This window comes from Hemitrygon akajei, unplaced genomic scaffold, assembly GCF_048418815.1.
Source record: "Hemitrygon akajei unplaced genomic scaffold, sHemAka1.3 Scf000112, whole genome shotgun sequence".
NCBI lineage: Eukaryota > Metazoa > Chordata > Chondrichthyes > Myliobatiformes > Dasyatidae > Hemitrygon > Hemitrygon akajei.
The window spans coordinates 1540923-1568193 of NW_027331998.1; the positions used below are offsets into that span (position 1 = coordinate 1540923).

Here is a 27271-nt window from a genome sequence, read left to right on the forward strand (position 1 = left end):
AGCTCGATCCCCACTGTTGTTTCCAGGAATATTCCTGTTTCCTGACATTCAACAGAAGTTTAAATCTGTTTTATTTATTTATCTCTCTATTTGGCAATAAAACACGGAGTAGGGCCTTCTGACCCTTTGAGCCACACTGCCTCTGCAACCCTCGACAATCCTGAAAAAGCCGATCGTCATCATGGGACAATTTACAATGACCAATGAACAGACCCGGTACATCTTTGGACAGTGGGAGGAAACCGGAGAACCCGGGGAAAACCCATGCATTCCATGGGGAGGACGGACAGAGACTCCTTACAGATGACACTGGAATTGAACTCTGAACTCCGACACCCCAAGCTGTAATAGTGACACTTTAACCGGTACATTACCATGGCAACCATTAATTTATACCACTAATTGGTGAACGATGATGTCTGCAGACTCCTACAACTCCCTGGAGATTGCCCCACCACTGAATTGAGTCTGGGGCCATTGAAACACCTCCGGGTCGTATCCAGAATGGGGTCAGTGGGCAGATTAGTTCTGTAACCCAACTCCAGGAAGTTGTCTCTCCTCCACTGGACTCCATGATGATACAGGACTGTAGAGCGGTCTGAGTGACTGTGGGGAGACCTCTCAGGGAGATGGGGTTCTGAGTCCATGCTAGGACCCTCTGAAGAGATTTAGGTTGTTATTGGGACCTTCACCAAAAATAACCGAGCCCCACTGATGTAAACTCTGACCCTACCATTTAACCAGCCTGGGGTCAACCCGGAGCAGCGATACTGTAGAACGACCGTCTCCGGAATCTTCCATCCTCCGGAACTGAAACAACAATCAGAGAGTCAGTCTCTGATCTGAGGGAGTTTATTCACTCAGAGAGACATGGGAAATTGCACTCACCCTGTCCATACCCTGTCTCTGGTCAAAAACTAACCACTCCACAAACCTGGAAATTCCCTCTCTGTTGTACCTCCCCCTTGTCTCCACCCTGAGAATGTGGGATATTATTTACTCTCCATCTCAGTGTAGTCACTGATGATCCCAGTCTCCCTGCATTCCCCATTCACACACCCCTTGTCCCCCTGTTTACATTCCCCTTCAGTGTCCAGTTTCTCAGTGATTATCTCCTCACTTTACCTGTTAAATCTGTACCATCCCACAGCAAGATTTTGATCATTCATCCATTTTCCACTGGTACATTCAGTGTTGGAACAATTGGTGCTCCTCCAGGACTGATCCAGGACGGTGTGGGTTACACACGGATCACCGAGTGTGGAGTCTGTGACTGAGGGACAGAACAATGTTCAGTGTTAAGACCATAAGACAAAGGAGCAGAAGTCGGCCATTCGGCCCATCGAGTCTGCTCCGCCATTTCATCATGAGCCGATCCAATCTCCCCTTTAGTCCCACTCCCCCGCCTTCTCACCATAACCTTTGATGCCCTGGCTACGCAGATACCTATCAATCTCTGCCTTAAATACACCCAATGACCCGGCCTCCACTGCCGCCCGTGGCAACAAGTTCCACAGATTCACCAACCTCTGGCTAAAAAACTTTTTTTGCATCTCTGTTCTGAATGGGCACCCTGCAATCCTCAAGTCATTTCCTCTCGTACCAGACTCCCCCACCATGGGAAACAACTTTGCCACATCCACTCTGTCCATGCCTTTCAACATTCGAAATGTTTCTGTGAGATCCCCCCTCATTCTTCCAAACTCCAAGGAGTACAGTCCAAGAGCGGTCAAATGTTCCTCATACGTTAACCCTCTTATTCCCGGAATCATTCTAGTGAATCTTCTCTGAACCCTCTCAAATGACAGCACATCCTTTCCTAAATAAGGAGCCCACAAAAACAGAAACACAAAATGCTGGCAGAACTCAGCAGGACAAACAGCCTCTATGGGAGGAGGTAGTGACGACGTTTCAGGCTGAACCCCTTCATCAGGAGTGAAGAAATATGGAATGGCTGAGAGGAGATAAGAAGTGGGGGGAGGGATGAAGTAGAGAGCTGGGAAATGATAGGCTGAAGGGAAATGGACTAGGAGGAAGGTGGAGAATTACGGGAAATAAAAGAGAAAGAAAGGTAGGGCTGGGGGGAGATTATAGTGAGGGGCGGAAAAGAGAGAGAAAGAGAACCAGACTAAAATAATAGATAGGGATGGGGGTAAGGGGGGGGGCAGGGGTATCAACGGAGGTCTGTGGGTCTAACGGAGGCTACCTAGGCGGGAGATAAGCTATTGCTCCATCAACCTGCGTGTGGCCTCATCTTGACGGTAGAGGAGGCCATGGACAGACATGTCGGAGTGGGAGTGGTCTGTGGAATTGAAGTGTGTGGCCACAGGGAGATCCCGCCACTGCTGGAGGACCGAGCGCCGGTGTTCGGCGAAATGGTCTCCCAGTCTGCGGCGGGTCTCCCCAATGTATAAATGGCCACATCGGGAGCACCGGATACAGTATATCACCCCAGTTGACTCGCAGGTGAAGTGGTGCCTCACCTGAAAGGACTGTCTGGACCCTGGGATGGTGGTGAGGGAAGAAGTGTGGGGGCAGGTGTAGCACTTCTCCGTTTGCAGGGATGAGTGCCTGGAGGGAGGTCAGTGGGGAGGGATGGGGGGGATGAATGGACAAGGGAGTCGCGTAGGGTGCGATCCCTGCGGAAAGCCGAGAGTGGGGGGAGGGGAAGATGTGGCTGGTGGTTGGTGGTCGGATCACGTAGGAGGTGGCAGAAGTTACGGAGGATTATACGTTGGATCTGTAGGCTGGTAGGGTGATAGCTGAGGACCAGGGGGACTCTATCCCCGGTGTGCTGGCGGGGGGATGGGGTGAGGGCAGAGGTGCGTGAAATACGGGAGACGCGATGGAGGGCAGAGTTGATAGTGGACGTAGGGAAGCCCCTTTCTTTAAAAAAGGAAGACATCTCCTTTGTCCCAGAACGAAAGGCCTCATCCTGAGAGCAGATGCGGCGGAGGCAGAGGAATTGAGAGAAAGGGATAGCATTTTTGCAGGAGACAGGGAGGGAGGAGGAATAGTCGAGGTAGCTGTGGGAGTCTGTAGGTTTGTAGTAGACATTGGTGGATAGGCTGTCTCCAGAGATAGAAACAGAAAGATCTAGAAAGGGAAGGGAGGTGTCGGAAATACACCAGGTGAATTTGAGGGCGGGGTGAAAGTTGGAGGCGAAGTTAATGAAGTCGACGAGCTCAGCATGTGTGCAGGAAGCAGCGCCGATGCAGTCGTCGATATAACGTAAGAAAAGAGGAGGACAGATACCGGTGTAGGCTTGAAACACAGATTGCTCCACATGGCCGACAAAAAGGCAGGCGTAGCTAGGACCCATGCGGGTGCCCATGGCTACACCTTTAGTTTGGAGGAAGTGGGAGGAGCCAAAGCCAAAACTATACACAGTATTCCAAGTGAGGTCTTACCAGTGCCTTATAGAGCCTCAACATCACATCCCTGCTCCTATACTCTATTCCTCTAGATATGAATGCCAACATTGCATTCACCTTCTTCACCACCGACTCATCCTGGAGGTTAACATTAAGGGTATCCTGCACGAGGACTCCCAAGTCCCGATGCATCTCAGAACTTTGAATTCTCTTCCCATTTAAATAATTGTCTGCCCGTTTATTTCTTCTACCAAAGTGCATGACTGTACAATTTACGACATTGTAATTCATTTGCCACTTCTTTGCCCATTCCTCCAATCTATCCAAGTCTCTCTGCAGACTCTCTGTTTCCTCAGCACTACCGGCCTCTCCACCTATCTTTGTATCATCAGCAAACTTAGCCACAAAGCCATCTATTCCATAATCCAGATCATTGATATACAACGTAAAAAGAAGTGGCCCTAACACGGACCCCTGTGGAACACCACTGGTAACCGGCAGCCAACCAGAATGGGATCCCTTTATTCCCACTCTCTGTTTCCTGCCAATCAACCAACACTCTATCCACATATGTAACTTTCCTGTAATTCCATGGGCTCTTATCTTGGTTAGCAGCCTCATGTGCGGCACCTCGTCAAAGGCTTTCTGAAAATACAATGTACAGCTCAAGTTCCCCATCCTCTTTCTCTGCCAAACACAACTCCCATCCTGAACTAAATGGTGGGGGAGGGGAGGGAGGTTAGCTGGAAGGTGATAGGTGAAGCCAAGTGGGTGGGAAAGGTCAAGGGCTGGAGAAGAAAGAATCTGATCAGAGAGGAGAGTGGACAATAGGAGAAATGGCAGGAGGAGGGGACCCAGGGGAAGTAATAGTTTGGTGCTAAGAAGTAAAAGGTCACATTGTGGAATAGACGAAGGGGGAGGAGAATTGTGTTCATCAGAAGGAGAAATTGATATTCATACCATTAGGTTGGAGGCTACACAGAAGGAATATAAGGTGTTATTCCTCGACTTTAAGGGGATTCATCTTGGCACAAGACAAGGCTATAGATCAACAACATTGGAAAGGGATTGGGAATCGGAATTTAAATGTTTGGCCATCGGGAAATCCCGTTTATGGCGTATGGTGTGGAGGTGCATGAGAAGCAGTCCCTCAGTTTACGATGAGTCTCACCAATGTAGAGGAGGCCACATTGGAAATGATAGACAGTCCCGGCAGATTCGGTGAAGTGATGCCTCATCTGGAAGGAGTGTTTGAAGCCCTCAGTGGAGGTGAGGGAGGAGGAGAATGGGTAGGTGCAGGGATAGATGCCTGGAGGGAGATTAGTGGGGAGGGACATATGGACAAGGGAATCGTGGAGAGAGCGATCCCTGCAGACAGTGGTGGGCAGGGGGAGGAAAGGATATGTTTAGCAGTCGGGTCCCTTTGGAGATTGAGGAAATTGTGGAGGATAATGTGTTGGATGCAAAGCCTGAAGTGGTGGTAGGTGAGGACGAGGGACTTGAAGATGGAGTGAGTGGAGATGTATGGGAAATGGAGGAGATACGGATGAGGGAAACATCAATAGTAGAGGGAGGGAAACCCCATTCTTTAAAGCAGGAGGACATCTCTGATACCCTGGAATGGAAACCACATCCTGAGAACAGACGTGGTGGAGGCACATCTTGTGCCAAGATGAGGCCACCCTCAAGGTGGAGGAGCAACACCTCATATTCCATCTGGGATCATGCGCCCCCTGTTCGCCTTGCTGTCCGGTCCGGGCAAGGACATTACCTGGGACGAGGTGTCCGCCGCCGCTTTCATTCAAACGAAGGATGCCTTGGCGAACGCCGCGATGCTAGTGCACCCCAGAATGGACGTCCCTACCGCCCTCACAGTGGACGCATCTAATACGGCCCATGTGGACTTGGCGCAACCGGTCGAGTTTCCGGCACCGCGGCGCAGAGGCCAACCTCCCAAACAGGGCCCGGCCCAGACTGTGGACATTGGGGGGTGTATCGCCGGTTCTGGGGGGGGGGGGGGTTATGTGGCGACCCAATTACTAGCACACTCGAACCGGCTGACAATTAGCCAGAGTGCAGGCACAAAGGAAGAAAGCCTGAGGGGGTTTCAGTACGTGCCTCTCGAGGTATCTGGTGGGGGAGACAGGCTTTAAAGCAAGACTGTGAAGTTGAAATAAACTTAGTCTTTGACTGCAATTTACCGACTCCGTGTCGTTATTTTAGCGCTACACCGCTACAATGGGCTATTAAATCCAATCAAACATAAGAGATTTTATCCAATTTGGAACAATTTGATTCATACTGGGAAAAATGGTTTAACTACATAATGCTTCACAGGCCTGATTTTATTCTCACAAATCAATGAATCTGTTGTAGAAAAAAGATCACTCCCTACTTGTACATAGTTCTTGCCTTTTGCTTGTTTTTTCTCTCCACTCTTTTCTATAAGTGTATACCTCAGATAAATACTTTGTGGAGATTTGTGATATATATGATTATATGATATATTGGTACAATGTCTGAAACATATCTTATGGAAATGTTTGTTTGATGAACTTAAATAAAAAAGAAGTAAAAAGGGCCTGAAGGATCATTGGGGACCCGAGTCACCCCAACCACAAACTGTTCCAGCTGCTACCATCCGGGAAACGGTACCGCAGCATAAAAGCCAGGATCAACAGGCTCCGGGACAGCTTCTTCCACCAGGCCATCAGACTGATTAATTCACACTGATACAACTGTATTTCTATGTTATATTGACTGTGTACATACTATTTATTACAAATTACTATATATTGCACATTGCCCCTTCAGACAGAGACATAACGTAAAGATTTTTACTCATGTATGTGAAGGATGTAAGAAATGAAGTCAATTCAATTCTCTGTCTCCCTCCCTCCACTGTCTCTCTCTACCTCCATCTCCCCTCTGACTTTCATAAACTCCCTCTCCCGTCAGTCTCTCCCTACCTCCCTCACACCTCGATCTCTTCCTCACCCCTTGGTTTCTCACTACCCCTCTCTCCCCTCGGTGTCTCCTTAACTCTGTCTACCCGAGATCTCTCTCTGTCTCCCTATCTCCTCCTCCCCTCAGACCCCACAACCTCACCCTTGCCTCAATCTTTCCCTTACTTCTTCAGCCCTCGGCCTCTTCCAACCTTCCTCTCCCCTCAGACTCTCCCGACTTCCCTATCACCTCAGTCTCTCGCTACCTGCTTCTCCCCTCGGACTTTCCCAACCTCCCCACCTCCTTAGTCTCTGCATACATCCCTCTTCCCACATTCTCTGACTAACCACATCTCCCCTCACTCCTTCCCTACCTCCCTCTCCCCTTGGTGTCCCCCCTCCCTCTACCCTCGGTCTCACCCCAACACCCCCAACGTTTGGTCACTCCTCATGTTCTCCCCTCAGTCTCTCCCTACCTTATTCATGCCTCAGCCTCTCCCTACCTTCCTCTCCCCTTGTCTCTCACTGTCACTCTCCTTCTTGGTCTTACCCTACCTTCTTCTCCCGAATCACTCCTTTCCTCCCTTTCCACTCGCACTCCCTATTACCCTCCACCCTCAGTCTCCCCCCAATTCCCTCTCTCCTCAGTGACTCCCTACCACAATCAACTCTCAGTCACACCACAATGCACTCCTACCTCGGTCTCTCTCTACTCTCGCTGTCTCTCCATCTTCCCTCGGACACTTGCCGCCTCGCCCTCTCCCCTCGGACTCTTGCCGCCTCGCCCTCTCCCCTCGGACTACTGCCACCTCGCCCTCTCCCCTCGGACCCTTGCCACCTCGCCACCTCACCTGCTCTCCTCAGACTCTTGCCGCCTCGTGATCTCCCCTAGGACACTCACAGTCTCGCCCTCTCCCTGTCTCGCCGTACCCTTGGCCCCTCCCTGTCTTCCCATCCCCTCGGCATCTCTCTAACTCCAATTCCCTCAGCTCCCCTACCTCCCACACCCCTTGGCCCCTCCCTCTCCCACTCCCCTCCATCTCCCTGAATCCCCCTCTGCTCACACTCCCCCTCCCCTTGGACTCTCGCTGTCTCCCCTTTCCCTCAGCAACTCAGTGCCTTTCCCTCCCCTCAGCCTCTCCGTGTCTCAGCCTCCTCCTGCCTCACTCTCCTCGGCCCCTCCCTTTCGGCGTCTCCATCTCCCCTGCCCTCAGAGTATCACCGTCTCCCCATTCCCTTGGCCTCTCCCCTATCTCCCCCTCCACTCAGCAAATAACTCCCCCACCCCTCAGCCTCTCCCTGACTCACTGCTCGGCCTCTTACTGTCTCCCTCACCCCTCGGCTTCTCTCTCTCCCCCTCCCCTGTCTTGGACCCTCCCTGTCAGCCTTTCCATCTCCCCCTCACCTCGGTCCAACCTGTCTCCCCATCCCCTTGGCCTCACCCCTACCTCCCACTCCCCTCAGCCTCTCCCTGTATTTATCTCCCCTCGTCCTCTCCCTGTCTTCCCCCTCCCCTCTGCCTCTCCCTGTCTCCCTCACCCCTCGGCTTCTTACTGTCTCTCTCATCCCTTCAGCTCTCTGTCACCCACTCCACTCGGCCTCTCCCTGAAACTCACTCCTCTCAGTGTCTCCCTGAATCTCCCTCCCTCGGCCCCTCACTGACTCCCGCTCCCCTCGGACTCTCGCTGTCTCCCGTTTCCCTCGGTCTCTCAGTGTCTTTCCCTCCCCTTGGCCCCTCCCTTTCAGCGTCTCTGTCTCCCCCGGCCCTCAGAGTATCACGGTCTCCCCCTCTCCTTGGCCTCTCCCTGGACACCCATCTCCTCGGACTCTCATGGTCTCCCCATTCCCTTGGCCCCTCCACTACCTCCCCCTCCATTCGGGCACTAACCTCCCCCCACCCATCAGCCTCCCCCTCACCTTGGCCTCTCCCTGACTCCCATCCCTTGACCTCTGCCCTACCTCCATCTCCCTCCGGACTCTCCCTCTCTCCCCTTCCCCTCATTGTCTCCCTGCCTCCCCTTTCCCTCAGCCTATCACTCTCTCCCTCTCATCTCGACCTCTTTCTGCCTCCCCCTCCCCTCTACTCCCTATCTTACCATATCTGCCCCTCCCCTCGGCCTCTCTCTGTCTCCTCTCCACTCAGACTGTCTCCCCCCACCCTTGGCATCTCTCTGACACCAATCCAATAATCCTCTCCTTCCCTCGGCCACTCCCTCTCTGCTCCCCTCATCCCCTCCCCTCCACGTCTCCCTCTCCCCTCAGCCTCTCCCTGCCTCCATCTCCCCTTGGTCACTCCCTAACTTCCTCTCCCCTCGGTCTCTCTCCTTCTCCCTCTTCACTTGGTGCATCACTCCCCCCTCTCCCCTCACTCTCACCACTGCTCCCTCCATTTCCTGTCAGCCTCACCCTCCCTCACTCCAGGGGATGGGTAGACTCTCTCCCGGCAGCTGACACAGCATTGTGGGCCGAAGGGCCTGTGCTGTGCTGTACTGTTCTGTGTTCTATGATCTCTGTCACAGGTCAGACTGGGCAGTTTCATTCTGACCCCGGTGTGAAGGGGGATACAGGAAAGGTGATCACAGACCACGGGCAGGACAGCCGACTGGAAAACTCAGCCCGTGGTGTGTGTTGGTGACTCAGGACGTCCCAGAATTTCCCCACAACTACCACACTGCTGTGTCACTGGGGAACGGTGACCTACCTGTACAGTACACAGAGTTATGGTAATTCCAGGGTGTCGGCTTCAGCCAATACACAAAGTAACCGGAGCAGTTTTTCACCCTGATCTCCAGCCTCCAGGAACAGATGTTGCTATACCAGCTGTTGAAGCAGACGGTCCTGGTCACCTCCCCCTCTCCCACGTTGGGATGGGGACCTGGAATGAGATTTATAAACACTGTAAAATGTACCCGGTCCCACAGTACAGCGGGGAATGTGAATCAGGACCCACTGTAAATCAGTGGTTCACAACCCACGGTCCGGTCCGGCCTCAGTCAGCACTGAGCTGCTGCCCTCTCCCTCTCCACCCCACCCTCCCCGCAGCAGCACCTTCATCTTCTGAGTGAGCCTCCCATGAGGGACCTTGTCAAATGTCTGGGGGATCTCACTGAAACCTATCAAATATTGAAAGGCCTGGATAGAGTGGACATGGAGAGGATGTTTCCTATAGTGGGGGAGTCTGGGACTAGAGAGCACAGCCTCAGAACACAAGAACCTCCCTTTAGAACAGAGGTGAGGGAGAATTTCTTTATCCAGAAGGTGGTGAATCTGAGGAATTCATTGCCACAAACGGCTGTGGAGGTCACGTCATTTATAAATGTAAAGTGGAGGTTGAGAGGGTTTTTGATTTGTGACGGTGTCATTTGTGACTGTCCCTCATTCACCCACGGTCTTCCCAATGCTCATAAGTCCCATCCATAAGAATCCTCTCCACTGCCTTCCCTACCACTGATGTGAGACTTACTGGTCAGAGAGTCACAGAAAGCTACAGCACAGAATCACGCCCTTCGGCCCATCCAGTCCATGCTGAACCATTTAAACTGCCTTGTCCCATCAACCTGCACCCGGACCACAGCCGTCCATCCCTCCCATCCATGTACCAACCAAACTTCTCTTAAACATTGAAATCGAAATGGCATCCACCACTTGCTCAGGCAGCTCGTTCCCCACTGTAGTTTCCAGGATTACTCCTGTTTCCTGACATTCAACAAAAGTTTAAATCTGTTTTATTTATTTATCTGTTTGGCAATAAAACACGGTGTAGGGCCTTCTGACCGTTTGAGCCACACTGCCTTTGCAACCCTCGACAATCCCGAAAAAGCCGATTGTCATCATGGGACAATTTACAGTGACCAATGAACCCACCCGGTACGTCTTTGGACAGTGGGAGGAAACTGGAGAACCCGGGGAAAACCCGGGGAAAACCCATGCATTCCATGGGGAGGATGGACAGAGACTCCTTACAGATGACACTGGAATTGAACTCTGAACTCCGACACCCCGAGCTGTAATAGGACGCGCTAACCGCTATGTTACCATGGCAACCATTAATTTATCCCACTAATTGCTGAACCATGATGTCCGCAGACTCCCCCAACTCCCTGGAGATTGCCCCACTACTGAAATGAGTCTGGAGTCGTTGAAACTCCTCCAGGTCGTATCCAGAATGGGGTCAGTGGGCAGATCAGTTCAGTAACCCAACTCCAGGAAGTTGTCACTCCTCCACCGGACTCCATGACGATACAGGACCATAGAGCGGTCTGAGTGACAGTGGGGAGACCTCTCAGGGAGATGGGGTTCTGTGTCCATGCTAGGGCCCTCTGAAGAGATCCGGGTCATCAGTTTGACCCTCCCCAAAAATAACCGAGCCTTACTGATACTGAGCCCGACTCTACCTCTCATCCAGCCTGGGATCTGTCCAGAGCAGTGATATCGTGGAACGACCTTCTCGGGAATCTTCCATCCTCCGGAACTGAAACAACAATCTGAGAGTCAGTCTCTGATCCAGGGGATCACTCAGAAAGACATGGGAAATTGCACACACCCTGTCCCTACCCTGTCTTTGGTCAATAATACCCCAATCCTGGGAATTCCCTCTCTGTTGTACCTCCCTCTTGTCTCTACCCCAAGAATGTGGGATCTCCCCTCTCCCTGTATTTACTCCCCATCTCAGTGTACTCACTGATGATCCCGGTCTCCCTGCATTTCCCATTCACACACCCCTTGTTCCCCTGTTTACATTCCCCTTCTGTGTCCAGTTTCTCAGTGATTATCTCCTCACTTTACCTGTTAAATCTGTACCATCCCACTGGAAGATTTCTATCATTCATCCATTTTCCACCGGTACATGCAGTTTTGGAACAATTCGTGCTCCTCCAGGGCTGATCCAGGACGGTGTGGGTTACACACGGGTCACCCTGTGCGGAGTCTGTGACTGAGGGACAGAACGATATTCAGTGTTAATGTACAGCTCACGTTCTCCATCCTCTTTCTCTGCCAACCACAACCCCCATCCTGAACTAAATGGTGGGGGAGGGGAGGGAGACTAGCTGGAAGGTGATAGGTGAACCCAAGTGGGTGGGAAAGGTCAAGGGCTGAAGAAGAAAGAATCTGATCAGAGAGGAGAGTGGACAATAGGGGAAATGGCAGGAAGAGGGGACCCAGGGGGAAGTAATAGTTTGGTGCTAAGAAGTAAAAGGTCACATTGGGTAATAGACGAAGGGGGAGGAGAATTTTGTTCACCGGAAGAAGAAATCGATATTCATACCATTAGGCTGTGCGGAAGGAATATAAGGTGTTGCTTCTCAACATTAAGGGGATTCATCTTGGCACAAGACAAGCTTACAGATCAACAACAGTGGAAAGGGAATGGGAATCGAATTTAAATGTTTGGCCATCAGGAAATCCCGTTTATGGCGGATGGTGTGGAGGTGTTTGAGAAGCAGTCCCCCAGTTTACAATGAGTCTCACCAATGTAGAGAAGGCCACATTGGGAACAACAGAAAGCCCCGACAGATTCGGCGAAGTGATGCCTCACCTGGAAGGAGCGTTTGGGGCCGTCAATGGAGGTGAGGGAGGAGGTGAATGGACAGGTGCAGGGATAAGTGTCTGGAGGGAGATTAGTGGGGAGGGACATATGGACAAGGGAAACATGGAGAGAGCGATCCCTGCAGACAGTGGTGGGCAGGGGGAGGAAAGGATATGTTTAGCAGTCGGGTCCCTTTGGAGATTGATGAAATTGTGGAGGATAATGTGTTGGATGCGGAGGCTGAAGTGGTGGTAGGTGAGGACGAGGAACTCAGGAAGATGGAGTGAGTGTAGATGTATGGGAAATGGAGGAGATACTGGTGAGGGAAACATCAATAGTAGAGGGACGGAAATCCCATTCTTTAAAGCAGGAGGACATCTCTGATACTCTGGAATGGAAACCACATCCTGAGAACAGACGTGGTGGAGGCACATCTTGTGCCAAGATGAGGCCACCCTCAAGGTTGAGGAGCAACACCTCATATTCCATCTGGGTACCCTCCAACCTGATGGTATGAATATCGATTTCACTGTCCGGTGAACAATATTTACTCCACTCCCTTCCTATATTCCCATTCTGATCTTTTACTTCTCACCTGCTTTAAACTTCCCCCTGGGTCTCCTCCTCTTTCCGTTTCTCCAATTGTATTCACTCTCCTCTCCTATCAGTTTCTTTCTTCTCCAGCCCTTGACCTTCCCACCCACCTGGCTTCACCTGTCACCTTCCAGCTAACCACTCTGCCCCCCCCCCCCAACCTTTGTTCTGGCATCTTCCTCCTGCCCTCTCAGTCCTAAAGAGGGGTCTTGGCCCAATTTATCAAGTAACTATTCATTTCCATAGATGCTGCCTGACCTGCTGAGTTTCCCCAGCATTGTGTGTGTGTGTTGCTACATATTACTATATAATACCCTGAGATTCAGTTTCTTCCCGGCATTCACAGTGGAACAAAGAAATACAATAGAATCAATGAAAAACTACACACAAACAAAGACTGACAAGCAACAAATGTGCAATAGAAATCAACAAAGACAGTATCCATCAGTCAGGACCCCACCACCCAGGACATGCCCTCTTCCTATTACCACCATCAGAGAGGAGGGACAGGAGCCTGAAGGCACACACTCAACATTTCAGGAACAGCTTCTTCCCCTCCGCCATCAGATTTCTGAATGGACAGTGAACCCGTGAACATTACCTCACTATTTTTGCTCTCTTTCTACACTACATATTTATTTTCTATATATTTGTTATTGTAACTTGTGTATTGCACTGTACTGCTGCTGTAAAACAACAAAATTCATGACATTTGTCAGTGATAATAAACCTGATTCTGATTCTGTGTTCTAGTACATGGAACACGGAACAGTACAGCACAGGAACAGGCCCTTCGGCCCACAATGTTGTGCTGACCGAGATAAACAACAATTCAGAAACACCCAAACACTAATCCCTTGAGATGTTCCCACAACCAATGATCTCACTTTAAGGACTTTATCTTGTTATTTCATGTTTTCGTTATTTATTGCTATTGATTTATATTTGCATTTGCATAGTTTGTTGCCTTCTGCAATCTGCTTCATCTGTCATTGATCCTGTTATAGTTACTATTCTATAGATTTGCTGCAAATGCCCACAGGAAAATGAATCTCAGGGTTGTATGTGGTGAAATATGTACTCTGATCATTAAATTTACTTTGACTTTACTTTGAGCTTTTCCCTCCTACCTACACAATGTTCACATCCCGACATCTCCCTCACATCAAGGTGCCTATCAAAGCGTCTCATAAAAGCCTCGAATGTATTTGCACCTACCACCACACCAGGCAGCACATTCAGGCATCCACCACACTCTGAGGGAAAAAAAACTTACCCCTCACATCCCTCTTGAACCTACCCCCTCTCACCTTCAATGCCTGCACTCTGGTATATGACATTTCAACCCTGGGAAAGAGATACTCTCTGTCCACTCTATCTCTGCCTCTCAGATGTTATAAACCTCTATCTGATCTCCCCTCAGCCTCCGATGCTCCAGAGAAAACAGCCCAAGTTTATCCTGCCTCTCATGATAGCACATGCCCTCTAAACCAGACAGCATCCTGGTAAACCTCTCCTGCACCCTCTCCAAAGCCTCAACATCCTTCCTATAGTGGGGTGACCAGAATGTCTGCAATACCCCAGACGTGGCCTCGCCAGAGTTATACAAAGTTGCAACATAACCTCTTGACTTTTGACCTCAATGCCTCGACTAACAACATCAGCATTCCATAAGCCTTCTTAACCACCTTATTGAACTGTGTAGCCACTTTCAAGGATCTGTGACCTTGGATCCCAAGATCTCTCTGCTCAGCAACACTGTTAAGGATCTTGCCCTCAACGTGCCAAACTTTGATTTGTAACTTTCCTGTGATCTATTGTGTTCTTTTACATTAATTGTCGTGAAGAGATATGTGGCTCTTGCTCCTCGACACATAAAATCTACTGTCACTGATTAAATGGACTCTCAAGTTCAAGGTTATCATCATTCAATTATATACACATATCCTGCCAAACAAATCAACATTCCTCTGGACCAAGGTGCACACAGAGTACATATAACTCACAACAACACATCAAGTAATATTACCACAAATAAGTTAACAAATCATAAAACATATTCCAGAAGATTGACATTTAACATCCAAAATACAGATATGTCACCATATACAACCCTGAGATTCATTTTCTTGTGGGCATACTCAATAAAACTATAGAAATATAACCACAACAGAATCAATGAAAGACTGACCAGTTAGGCCATTCAACCAGAGTGCAGAAGACAACAAACTGTGCAAATACTAAAAGAAGAAATAATAATGATAAATAAATAACAATAAATATCAAGATCATGAGATGAAGAGTCCATAAAAGTGAGTCCATAGGTTGTGGGAACATTCCAATGATGGGACGGGTGAAGTTGAGTGAACTTTTCCCCTGTGCCGTGCAATAGATTTTTGAGCCGTTTCACAGACACCCGGTTCACCTGTCCTTTGTGAGGCCGGGAGGAGTCAGTGTACAATGTTTATATGAAGTGTGAGAGGTTGCAGCCCCTGTTTGAGTATCTGAAGGGGCTGCTGCTCACGTTTTGGTTGTACTTCAGCCCTGTGCTCCTGATATATGGTCACCCAGTACGGAGGGGGTTGGGTCACTCAGAGAATCTACTGGTGGGCTTGTTCCTGGACCTGGCCAAGATGGCCATTCGTGGGTCCAGGCAGTCAAGGGCTCTGCCCCAGCTGAACGCCTGTCCCTCTTCTGGGGTTACCATCATGTAGAGATGGAGCATGTGATCACTATGGGTACAGGGGGATTTCCTGGGACGGTGGGTCCTCCAGGGAATTGAGTGTTTTGTAAATAAGAAAAAGGAAAGTTATATCGACTTCGGAGTTCCTTCGCTTAGCGGACAATTTCCCTCCACGCTTCCCTGACGTAGTGGGGAACCGTGTATGAGGCAAGTTACAGCAGTGGTTTGCCATTGCCTTCTGCTGAGTGAGTTTCCAAAGAGATCACCAGCTCGTAACCCAGCACTTGATGGAAAGCATGCAGGGAAGCCGGCTGGATTTGAAATCGGGACCCGTCATCCCAAAGTCCCGCACTGATGCAACTACGCCACCAGCTGGGTCTTTGTAGATAGGAATTGCATAAAACACAAAGCATGAATTAGGGAGTGGGATAAAACCCTGACTGAATATTCTGCACAGGACTGTGTATAGGACACACAAAATACTGGGGAGCTCAGCAGGTCAGACAGCACAGAACATAGAATAGTACAGCACAGTACAGGCCCTTTGGCCCACAATGTTGTGCCAACCCTTAAACCCTGCCACCCATATATCTCCCCACATTAAATTCCTCCATATACCGGTCTAGTAGTCTCTTAAACTTCACTAGTGTATCCGTCTCCACCACTGACTCAGGCAGTGCATTCCACGCACCAACCACTCTCTGAGTGAAAAACCTTCCTCTCATATCCCCCTTGAACTTCCCTCCCCTTACTTTAAAGCCATGTCCTCTTGTACTTAGCAGTGGTGCCCTGGGGAAGAGGTGCTGGCTGTCCACTCTGTCTATTCCTCTTAATATCTTGTATACCCTGTGATGTGTGATGAGCAAACCAGGCTGAGATGGGGTACAGAGTTGACCCCCCCTCCGTGAACTATGCTGCTAATGAGAGAGAGAGAGAGAGAAGACAAGGGGGGAGGCATCCTGCTGCAGATGTGACAGAGAGAGAGAGAGAGAGACAAAGGTTTAAAGTTATGGCTCCATGGATGATTATTTACTCTTGCTCCAAGGACACTTTGCCTGCTCGTGTGGATTCCTGCTGAGACAGCAAGGCGGGACCAGGTGATGGACATGGACTGTTGATGGATGGCTGGTACCCCGGCAGGGGAGATAAAAAGCAAGTCTGCTGAGACACAAGCAGACACACCACAGGACACTGAAAGAGCGTTGTGCACCCCACATGAAGGTGGGGGCTTGGAGGATCAATTCGGGGGAATCCATCAGAGGCTCACAGTGTGTGAAGGCAGACTGGTGGGGGCTTGTGTGTGTGCCCACCCTCACCTGGGTGACAGGCTCAGCACTGAAGAACGGTCTGGCCTGGAACGGAGGGGTCACCGACAGTGACCACAACAGGACATGAAGACAATGGAAGGTTTCCCTGCTGCAACTGCTCACCTCTCACGCTCTCTCTCTCTCTCTCTCTCTCTCTCTCTCTCTCTCTCTCTCTCTCCCCCCAACGTTACAACAGCAACTACCTCGACTTCAACTAAGCTGAACTGAAATTAACTCTGTACCATCTTAAGACTATTCATTTAGCCCTAGAATTTGAAAGAGCTTGGTTTTGATTCCTATTTCTACACTTCTGTATATATCATTGCTAACCTGTTTTTTATTTATATATATATATATATTTGCATTTTTATAGTACTGTATTATTTAGTTTGTTAATAGACACTTTTAGTTACAGTAATACCAGACTCCAACATATTATTCCATTTCTGCTGGTTTGGCAACCCGGTCACGGGGTACGTGACAAACCTATCATGTCTCCTCTCATCCTCCTTCTCTCCAAAGAGTAAAGCCCTAGCTCCCTTAATCTCTGATCATAATCCATACTCTCTAAACCAGGCAGCATCCTGATAAATCTCCTCTGTACCCTTTCCAATGCTTCCACATCCTTCCTATAGTGAGGCGACCAGAAATGGACGCAGTACTCCAAGTGTGGCCCAACTAGAGTTTTATACACCTGCATCATTACATCGCGACTCTTAAACTCTATCCCTCGACTTATGAAAGCTAACATTCCATAAGCTTTCTTAACTACCCTATCTACCTGTGAGGCAACTTTCAGGGATCTGTGGACATGTACGCCCAGATCCCTCTGCTCCTCCACACTACCAAGTATCCTGCCACTTACTTTGTACTCTGCCTTGGAGTTTGTCCTTCCAAAGTGTACCACCTCACCCTTCTCTGGTTGAACTCCATCTGCCACTTCTCAGCCCACTTCTGCATCCTATCAATGTCTCTCTGCAATCTTCAACAATCCTCTACACTATCCACAACACCACCAACCTTTGTGTCGTCTGCAAACTTGCCAACCCACCCTTTTACCCCCACATCCAGGTCGTTAATAAATATTACGAAAAGTAGAGGTGCCAGATCTGATCCTTGTGGGTCACCACTAGTCACAACACTCCAATCCGAATGTACTCCCTCCGCCACAACCCTCTGCTTTCTGCAGGCAAGCCAATTCTGAATCCACCTGGCCAAACTTCCCTGGATCCCATGCCTTCTGACTTTCTCAATAAGTCTACCGTGTGGAACCTTATCAAATGCCTTACTAAAATCCATGTAGATCAGATCCACTGCACTATCCTCATCTATATGCCTGGTCACCTCCTCAAAGAACTCTAACAGGTTTCTTAGATACAACCTGCCCTTCACAAAGCCATGATTACTGTCCCTGATCAGACCATAAATCTCTAAATGCCCATAGATCCTATCTCTAAGAATCTTTTCCAACAGCTTTCCCACCACAGACGTAAGGATTACTGGTCTATAATTACCCGGACTATCCCTACTACCATTTTTGAACAAGGGGACAACATTCGCCTCCCCCCAATCTTCCGGTACCATTCCTGTGGACAACAAGGATATAAAGATCCTAGCCAGAGGCTCAGCAATCTCTTCCCTCGTGTCGTGGAGCGGCCTGGGGAATATTCCGTCAGGCCCCAGGGACATATCTGTCCTAACGTATTTTAACAACTCCAACACCTCCTCTCCCTTAATATCAACATACTTCAGAACATCAACCTCACTCATATTATCCTCAGCGTCAAGTTCTCTCTCAGTGGTGAATACGGAAGAGAAGTATTCATTGAGGACCTCGCTCACTTCCACAGCCTCCAAGCACATCTTCCCAGTTTTATCTCTAATCAGTCATACCTTCACTCCTGTCATCCTTTTGTTCTTCACATAATTGAAGAATGCCTTGAGGTTTTCCTTTACCCTACTCGTCAAGGCTTTCTCATGCCCCCTTCTTGCTCTCCTCAGCCCCTTCTTAAGCTTCTTTCTTGCTACCCTATATTCCTCAATAGACCCATCTGATCCTTGCTTCCTAAACCTCATGTATGCTGCCTTCTTCCATCTGACTAGATTTTCCACCTCACTTGTCACCCATGGCTCCTTCACCCTACCATTCTTTATCTTCCTCACCGGGACAAATTTATCCCTAACATCCTGCAAGAGATCCCCAAACAGTGACCACATGTCCAAAGTACATTTCCCTTCAAAAACATCATCCCAATTCACACCCGAAAGTCCTAGCTTTATGGCCTCATAAATTGCCCCTCCCCAATTACAAATTTTCCTGTCCTCTCTGGTGCTATCCTTTTCCATGATAATGCTAAAGGTCAGGCAGTGGTAATCACTGTCCCCCAGATGTTCACCCACAGAGATCTATGACCTGACCCATTTCGTTACCTATGGAGAGAAATTAAGAGTCAATATTTTGGATCTCTTCAGCCGTTTACCTTCCCCACCTATCATCCCCCAGTTCTCACTTCACCCTCCCACTCACTCACCTTCCCCCTGGCCTGACTCCACATCCCAGCCTGCGTTGCTTCTCTACCTCCCACCTTCTTAATTCCATTTCCCCCCGTCCTTTCCTATCCTGATGAAGGGTCTCAGCACAAAACGTCCACTGTTCATTCCTCACCATGGATGCTGCCTGACCTGCTGAGTTTCTCAGCATTTTCCGTAGATTTTCAGCATCTGCAGAATCTCGTGTGTTTGTAACTGACATGGGCAGTAGGTACGAGGGAAGGAGGGAGGGAGAGGACACAGTATGAACACAGAGTGGGTACTGGGTCGTGCCAAAGGATCCTCATTTACAGGAGCTGTGAAATATACACAAAGTAAACCGCATTGTGCACTGGGCTCTGTAGAGAAATGGGTCTTTGTGCCCACCACCCCCAGACAGACCATTTCCCAACTAAATTACACCCATGTGCCGGCGTGAGGACCATATCCCAGACAGACCAATTCCCAACTAAATTACTCCCATGTGCCGGCGTGAGGACCATATCCCAGACAGACCATTTCCCAACTAAATTACTCCCATGTGCCGGCGTGTGGACCATATCCCAGACAGACCATTTCCCAACTAAATTACTCCCATGTGCCGGCGTGAGGACCATATCCCAGACAGACCATTTCCCAACTAAATTACTCCCATGTGCCGGAGAGAGGACCTTATCCCAGACAGACCACTTCCCAACTGAATTACTCCCAAGTGCCGGCGTGAGGACCATATCCCAGACAGACCATTTCCCAACTAAATTACTCCCATGTGCCGGCGTGAGGACCATGGCCCAGACAGACCATTTCCCAACTAAATTACTCCCATGTGCCGGCGTGAGGACGTATCCCAGACAGACCATTTCCCAGCTAAATTACTCCCATGTGCCGGCGTGAGGACCATGGCCCAGACAGACCATTTCCCAACTAAATTACTCCCATGTGCCGGCGTGAGGACCATATCCCAGACAGACCATTTCCCAACTAAATTACTCCCATGTGCCGGTGTGAGGATCATATCCCAGACAGACCATTTCCCAACTAAATTACTCCCATGTGCCGGCGTGAGGACCATATCCCAGACAGACCATTTCCCAACTAAATTACTCCCACGTGCCGGCGTGAGGACCATATCCCAGACAGACCATTTCCCAACTAAATTACTCCCATGTGCCCGAGTGAGGACCATATCCCAGACAGACCATTTCCAAACTAAATTACTCCCATGTGCCGCCGTGAGGACCATATCCCAGACAAGATGTCACCGAGCTGTGGTTTCCATTGAGATCATCGCACTGATATCGTCATGTTTTTTCAGCTCATAGGTACTCTCGGACCCTCCTCCCTGTTCAAAGGCCAGCAACATATCCGAAGATCTCACGTGGTCTGTACATACCGGCTGTGTGGTGTAAAAAGCACTACAGCACCTCTTTCACCTCAGACGGTTGAAGAAGTTTGGTTTGGGCCCCCAGTTCCTAAGTACTTTCTACAGGAGCACAATTGAGAGCATCCTGACTGGCTGCATCACTGCCTGGTATGGGAACTGTACTTCCCTCAATCGCAGGACACTGCAGAGAGTGGTGTGGACAGCCCTGTGCATCTGTAGATGTGAACTTCCCACTATTCAGGGCATTTACAGTGACAGGTGTGTAAAAAGGGCCCGAAGGATCATTGGGGACCCGAGTCACCCCAACCACAAACTGTTCCAGCTGCTACCATCCGGGAAACGGTACCACAGCATAAAAGCCAGGACCAACAGGCTCCGGGACAGCTTCTTCCACCAGGCCATCAGACTGATTAATTCACACTGATACAACTGTGTTTCTATGTTATATTGACTGTCCTGGTGTACATACTATTTATTACAAATTACTATAAATTGCACATTGCCCCTTCAGACAGAGATGTAACGTAAAGATTTTTACTCATGTATGTGAAGGATGTAAGAAATAAAGTCAATTCAATTCTCCAACTCCATCCCTCCACAGTCTCTCTCTATCTCCATCTCCCCTCTGATATTCACAAGCTCCCTCTCCCGAGTCTCTCCCTACTTCCTTCACTCCTCAATCTCTTACTTACCCCTCGGTCTCTCCCTTGCACCTCTCTCCACTCAGTGTCTCCATAGCTCCATCTACCCTAGATTACTCTCTGACTCCCTCCCCCCTTGGTCTCCCTGTCTATCTCCACCGTCCCCTCGGACCACACAGCCTCACCCTCGCCTCCCTCATTTCATCACCCCTCAGCTTCTTCCAACCTTCCTCTCCCCTCAGTCTCTCCCCGCGTCCATATCCCCTCAGTCTCTCCCTACCTGCCTCCCCCCTCGGACCTTCCCAACCTCCCCAACACCTTAGTTTCTGTGTACATCCCTCTTCCCTCATTCTCTCACTAACTACATCTCCCCTCACTCCTTCCCTACCTCCCTGTCCCCTTGGTGTCCCCCCTGCCTCTACCCACGGTCTCACCCCAACACCCCCAATGCTTGGTCACTCCTCATGTTCCCCCTCAGTCTCTCCCTACCTTATTCATGCCTCAGCCTCTCCCTACCTTCCTCTCCTCGTCTCTCTCACTGACCCTCTCCTTCTTGTTCTTACCGTACCTTCCTCACACGAGTCACTCCTTACCTCCCTTTCCAGTCGCACTCCTTACTACCCTCCACCCTCAGTCTCCCCCCAATTCCCTCTCTGCTCAGTGTCTCCCTACTACAATCAACTCTCAGTCACACCGCAACGCACTCCTACCTCGGTCTCTCTCTACTCTCATCACCTCGCACTCTCCCCTTGGACTCTCGCCACCTCGTCCTGTCTCTGTCTCCCCATCCATTCAGCATCTCTCTAACTCCAACCCCCTCAGCCTCTCCTCTACCTCCCACTCCCCTAGGCCTCTCCCTGTATCAACCTCCACTCGCCCTCTCTGCCCCCCTTCTCACTGCCTCTCCATGTCTCCCAACCCCTCAGTCTCTCCCTATCTTCCTCTTCCCTCGTTCTCCCTCCATCTCCTTCACCGCCTGGTACGTCACTCTCCCCTCTTCCCTCACTCTCACCCTTGCTCCCTCCATTTCCTATCAGCCTCACCCTCCCTCACTCCAGGGGATAGGTAGACTCTCTCCCGGCAGCTGACACAGCATTGTGGGCCGAAGGGCCTGTGCTGTGCTGTACTGTTCTGTGTTCTATGATCTCTGTCACAGGTCAGACTGGGCAGTTTCATTCTGACCCCGGTGTGAAGGGGGATACGGGAAAGGTGATCACAGACCACGGGCAGGGCAGCCGACTGGAAAACTCAGCCCGTGGTGTGTGTTGGTGACTCAGGACATCCCAGAATTTCCCCACAACTACCACACTGCTGTGTCACTGGGGAACGGTGACCTACCTGTACAATACACAGTGTAATACCCGGCTGTCGGCCACAGCCGATACACAAAGTAACCGGAGCAGTTTTTCACCCTGATCTCCAGGCTCCAGGAACAGGTGCTGCTATACCAGTTGTTGAAGCAGACGGTCCTGGTCACCTCCCCCTCTCCCACGTTGGGATGGGGACCTGGAATGAGATTTATAAACACTGTAAAATGTACCCTGTCCCACAGTACAGCGGGGAATGTGAATCAGGACTCACTGTAAATCAGTGGTTCACAACCCACGGTCCGGTCCGGCCTCAGTCAGCACTGAGCTGCTGCCCTCTCCCTCTCCACCCCACCCTCCCCGCAGCAGCACCTTCATCTTCTGAATGAGCCTCCCATGAGGGACCTTGTCAAACGTCTGGGGGATCTCACTGAAACCTATCGAATATTGAAAGGCCTGGATGGAGTAGACATGGAGAGGATGTTTCCTATAGTGGGGGAGTCTGGGACCAGAGGGTACAGCCTCAAAACACAAGTATCTCCCTTTAGAACAGAGATCAGGGAGAATTTCTTTAGCCAGAAGGTGGTGAATCTGAGGAATTCATTGCCACAAATGGCTGTGGAGGTCACGTCATTTATAAATGTAAAGTAGAGGTTGAGAGGTTTTTTGATTTGTGAGGGTGTCATTTGTGACTGTCCCTCATTTACCCACGGTCTTCCCAATGCTCATGTCCCATCCATAAGAATCCTCTCCACTGCCTTCCCTACCACTGACGTGAGACTTACTGGTCAGAGAGTCACAGAAAGCTACAGCATAGAAACAGGCCCTTCAGCCCATCCAGCCCATGCTGAACCATTTAAACTGCCTTGTCCCATCAACCTGCACCCAGACCACAGCCGTCCATCTCTCCCATCCATGTACCAACCAAACTTCTCTTAAACATTGAAATCGAAATGGCATCCACCACTTGCTCAGGCAGCTCGTTCCCCACTGTAGTTTCCAGGATTACTCCTGTTTCCTGACATTCAACAAAAGCTTAGATCTGTTTTATTTATTTATCTATTTGACAATAAAACACGGAGTAGGGCCTTCTGACACTTTGAGCCACACTGCTTTTGCAACCCTCGACAATCCCAAAAAAGCCAATCGTCATCATGGGAGAATTTATAATGACCAATGAACCCACGTCTTTGGACAGTGGGAGGAAACCGGAGAACCCGGGGAAAACCCATGCATTCCATGGGGAGGACGGACAGAGACTCCTTACAGATGACACTGGAATTGAACTCTGAACTCCGACACCCCGAGCTGTAATAGTGATGTGCTAACCGCTACGTTACCATGGTAAACATTAATTTATCCCATTAATTGCTGAACAATGAGGTCTGCAGACTCCCCCAACTCCCTGGAGATTGCCCCACCACTGAAATGAGTCTGGGGTCATTGAAACTCCTCCGGGTTGTATCCAGAATGGGGTCAGTGGGCAGATCAGATCTGTAACCCAACTCCAGGAAGTTGTCACTCCTCCACCGGACTCCATGACGATACAGGACCGTAGAGCGGTCTGAGTGACTGTGGGGAGACCTCTCAGGGAGATGGGGTTCTGTGTCCATGCTAGGGCCCTCTGAAGAGATCAGGGTTGTTATTGTGACCCTCCCCGAACATAACCGAGCCCCACTGATGTAAACTCTGACCCTACCGTGTAACCAGCCTGTGTGGTACCCGGAGCAGTGATATCGCGGAACAATATTCTCAGGAATCTTCCATCCTCCGGAACTGAAACAACAATCAGAGAGTCAGTCTCTGATCTGAGGGAGTTTATTCACTCAGAGAGACATGGGAAATTACACTCATTCTGTCCGTACCCTGTCTCTGGTCAATAACACCCCAATCCTGGGAATACCCTCTCTGTTGTACCTCTCCCTTGTCTCTACCCCAAGAATGTGGGATCTCTCCTCTCCCTGTGTTCACTCCCCATCTCAGTGTAGTCACTGATGATCCCAGTCTCCCTGCATTTCCCATTCACACACCCCTTGTTCCCCTGTTTACATTCCCCTCTGTGTCCAGTTACTCAGTGATTATCTCCTCACTTTACCTGTTAAATCTGTACCATCCCACATCAAGATTTCCATCACTCATCCATTGTCCACCAGTGCACCCAGTGCGGTAACAATTCATACTCCTCCAGGGCTGACCCAGGACGGTGTGGTTTACACACGGATCACCGAGTGCGGAGTCTGTGACTGAGGGACAGAACGATGTTCAGTGTTAATGTACAGCTCACGTTCCCCATCCTCTTTCTCTGCCAACCACAACCCTCATCCTGAACTAAATGGTGGGGTGAGGGGAGGGAGGCTATCTGGAAGGTGATAGGTGAAGCCAAGTGGGTGGGAAAGGTCAAGGGCTGGAGAAGAAAGAATCTGATCGGAGAGGAGAGTGGACAATAGGAGAAATGGCAGTAGGAGGGGACCCGGGGGAAGTAATAGTTTGGTGCTAAGAAGTAAAAGGTCACATTGGGGAAGAGACGAAGGGGGAGGAGAATTCTGTTCACCGGAAGGAGAAATTGATATTCGTAGTATTATGTTGGAGACTACGATAAAGTAATATAAGGCGTTCCTCCTCAACTTTAAGGGGATTCATCTTGGCACAAGTCAAGTTTACAGATCAACAACAGTGGAAAGAGATTGGGAATCAGAATTTAAATGTTTGACCATCAGGAAATCCCGTTTATGGCAGATGGTGTGGAGGTGCTAGAGAAGCAGTCCCCCAGTTTACAATGAGTCTCTCCAATGTAGAGGAGGCCACATTGGGAACAATAGACAGCCCCGGCAGATTCAGTGAAGTGATGCCTCACCTGGAAGGAGTGCTTGGGGCCCTCAGTGGAAGTGAGGGAGGAGGTGAATGGGCAGGTGCAGGGATAAGTGTCTGGAGGGAGATTAGTAGGGAGGGACACATGGACAAGGGAATCGTGGAGAGAGCGATCCCTGCAGACAGTGGTGGGCAGGGGGAGGAAAGGATATGTTTAGCAGTCGGGTCCCTTTGGAGATTGAGGAAATTGTGGAGGATAATATGTTGAATGCAGAGGCTGAAGTGGTCGTAGGTGACGACGAAGGACTTGGGAAGATGGAGTGAATGCAGATGTATGGGAAATGGAGGAGATATGGGTGAGGGAAACATCAATAGTAGAGGGACGGAAATCCCATTCTTTAAAGCAGGAGGACATCTCTGATACTCTGGAATGGAAACCACATCCTGAGAACAGACGTGGTGGAGGCACATCTTGTGCCAAGATGAGGCCACCCTCAAGGTTGAGGAGCAACACCTCGTATTCCATCTGGGTACCCTCCAACCTGATGGTATGAATATCGATTTCACTGTCCGGTGAACAAAATTTACTCCACTCCCTTCCTATATTCCCATTCTGATCTTTTACTTCTCACCTGCTTTAAACTTCCCCCTGGGTCTCCTCCTCTTTCCGTTTCTCCAATTGTATTCACTCTCCTCTCCTATCAGTTTCTTTCTTCTCCAGCCCTTGACCTTCCCACCCACCTGGCTTTACCTGTCACCTTCCAGCTAACCACTCTGCACCCACCCCCAACCTTTGTTCTGGCATCTTCCCCCTGCCCTCTCAGTCCTAAAGAGGGGTCTTGGCCCAAATTATCAACTAACTATTCATTTCCATAGATGCTGCCTGACCTGCTGAGTTTCCCCAGCATTGTGTGTGTGTGTTGCTACATATTACTATATAATACCCTGAGATTCAGTTTCTTCCCGGCATTCACAGTGGAACAAAGAAATACAATAGAATCAATGAAACACTACACACAAACAAAGACTGACAAGCAACAAATGTGCAATAGAAATCAACAAAGACAGTATCCATCAGTCAGGACCCCACCACCCAGGACATGCCCTCTTCCTATTACCACCATCAGAGAGGAGGGACAGGAGCCTGAGGACACACACTCAACATTTCAGTAACAGCTTCTTCCCCTCAGCCAACAGATTTCTGAACAGTGAACCCATGAACATCACCTCACTATTTTTGCTCTTTCTACACTACATATTTATTTTCTATATATTTGTTATTGTAACTTGTGTATTGCACTGTACTGTTGCTGCAAAACAACAAAATTCATGACATTTGTCAGTGATAATAAACCTGATTCTGATTCTGTGTTCTAGTACATGGAACATAGAACAGTACAGCACAGGAACAGGCCCTTCGGCCCACAATGTTGTGCTGAACCAGATAAACAACAAATCAGGAACACCCAAACACTAATCCCTTGAGATGTCCCCACAACCAATGATCTCACTTTAAGGACTTTATCTTGTTATTTCATGTTCTCGTTATTTATTGCTATTTATTTATATTTGCATTTGTATAGTTTGTTGCCTTCTGCAATCTGCTTCATCCTTCATTGATCCTGTTATAGTTACTATTCTATAGATTTGCTGCAAATGCCCACAGGAAAATGAATCTCAGGGTTGTATGTGCTGAAATATGTACTCTGATAATAGCGCACCCCCCCCCCCCCCCGGAGCACTTCAAGATCTTCTTTGCGCAGGTCTCCACCTCTGACAACGGTGAACAATACCCGGACCTTACATATGGTTGACATCTGATGGTGATGGGGCATCTGGCAACGGGAACAGGTATGAATGGACTGGGAGCTCCTAGTCAGAACCCTGCCCGGCAGCGGCACGGGGTATTTGGTCGCTAACAGCTGGGACTGAGTGGCAGCTGTTTTTGGCAGACCCCCTGTGCAACTGAGCAGCCCTATTTAGGGACCGCACTGCTCACCCCAATTGGGGAAGGGACTAGAAAAGGTGGCCTAAAAATTGCCCATTCAATCACTCACCTGGATAGGTGACCGCGCCTCTCGGGCTATTCCACTACTGTGGTCAAAATAAGAAACAATACAACTAACAACTGGCAACATGGAATGTAAGGACTCTCCTGGACTCGTACGACAT

The 27271-nt window shown here is 49.6% G+C and overlaps 1 protein-coding gene across 1 annotated transcript; it reads right to left on the reverse strand.

Annotated features, from left to right (window-relative positions):
• Positions 1-668: 668 nt before the first annotated feature.
• LOC140723405 (uncharacterized) lies at positions 669-27271 on the reverse strand. The gene is made up of 8 exons (XM_073037981.1): positions 27267-27271; positions 23991-24067; positions 22323-22490; positions 11105-11252; positions 10714-10790; positions 9021-9194; positions 1126-1273; positions 669-810 (listed from the first exon to the last, which is right to left on the reverse strand). Exons 1-8 carry the CDS (start codon positions 27269-27271, stop codon positions 669-671), a joined length of 939 nt encoding a protein of 312 aa, XP_072894082.1.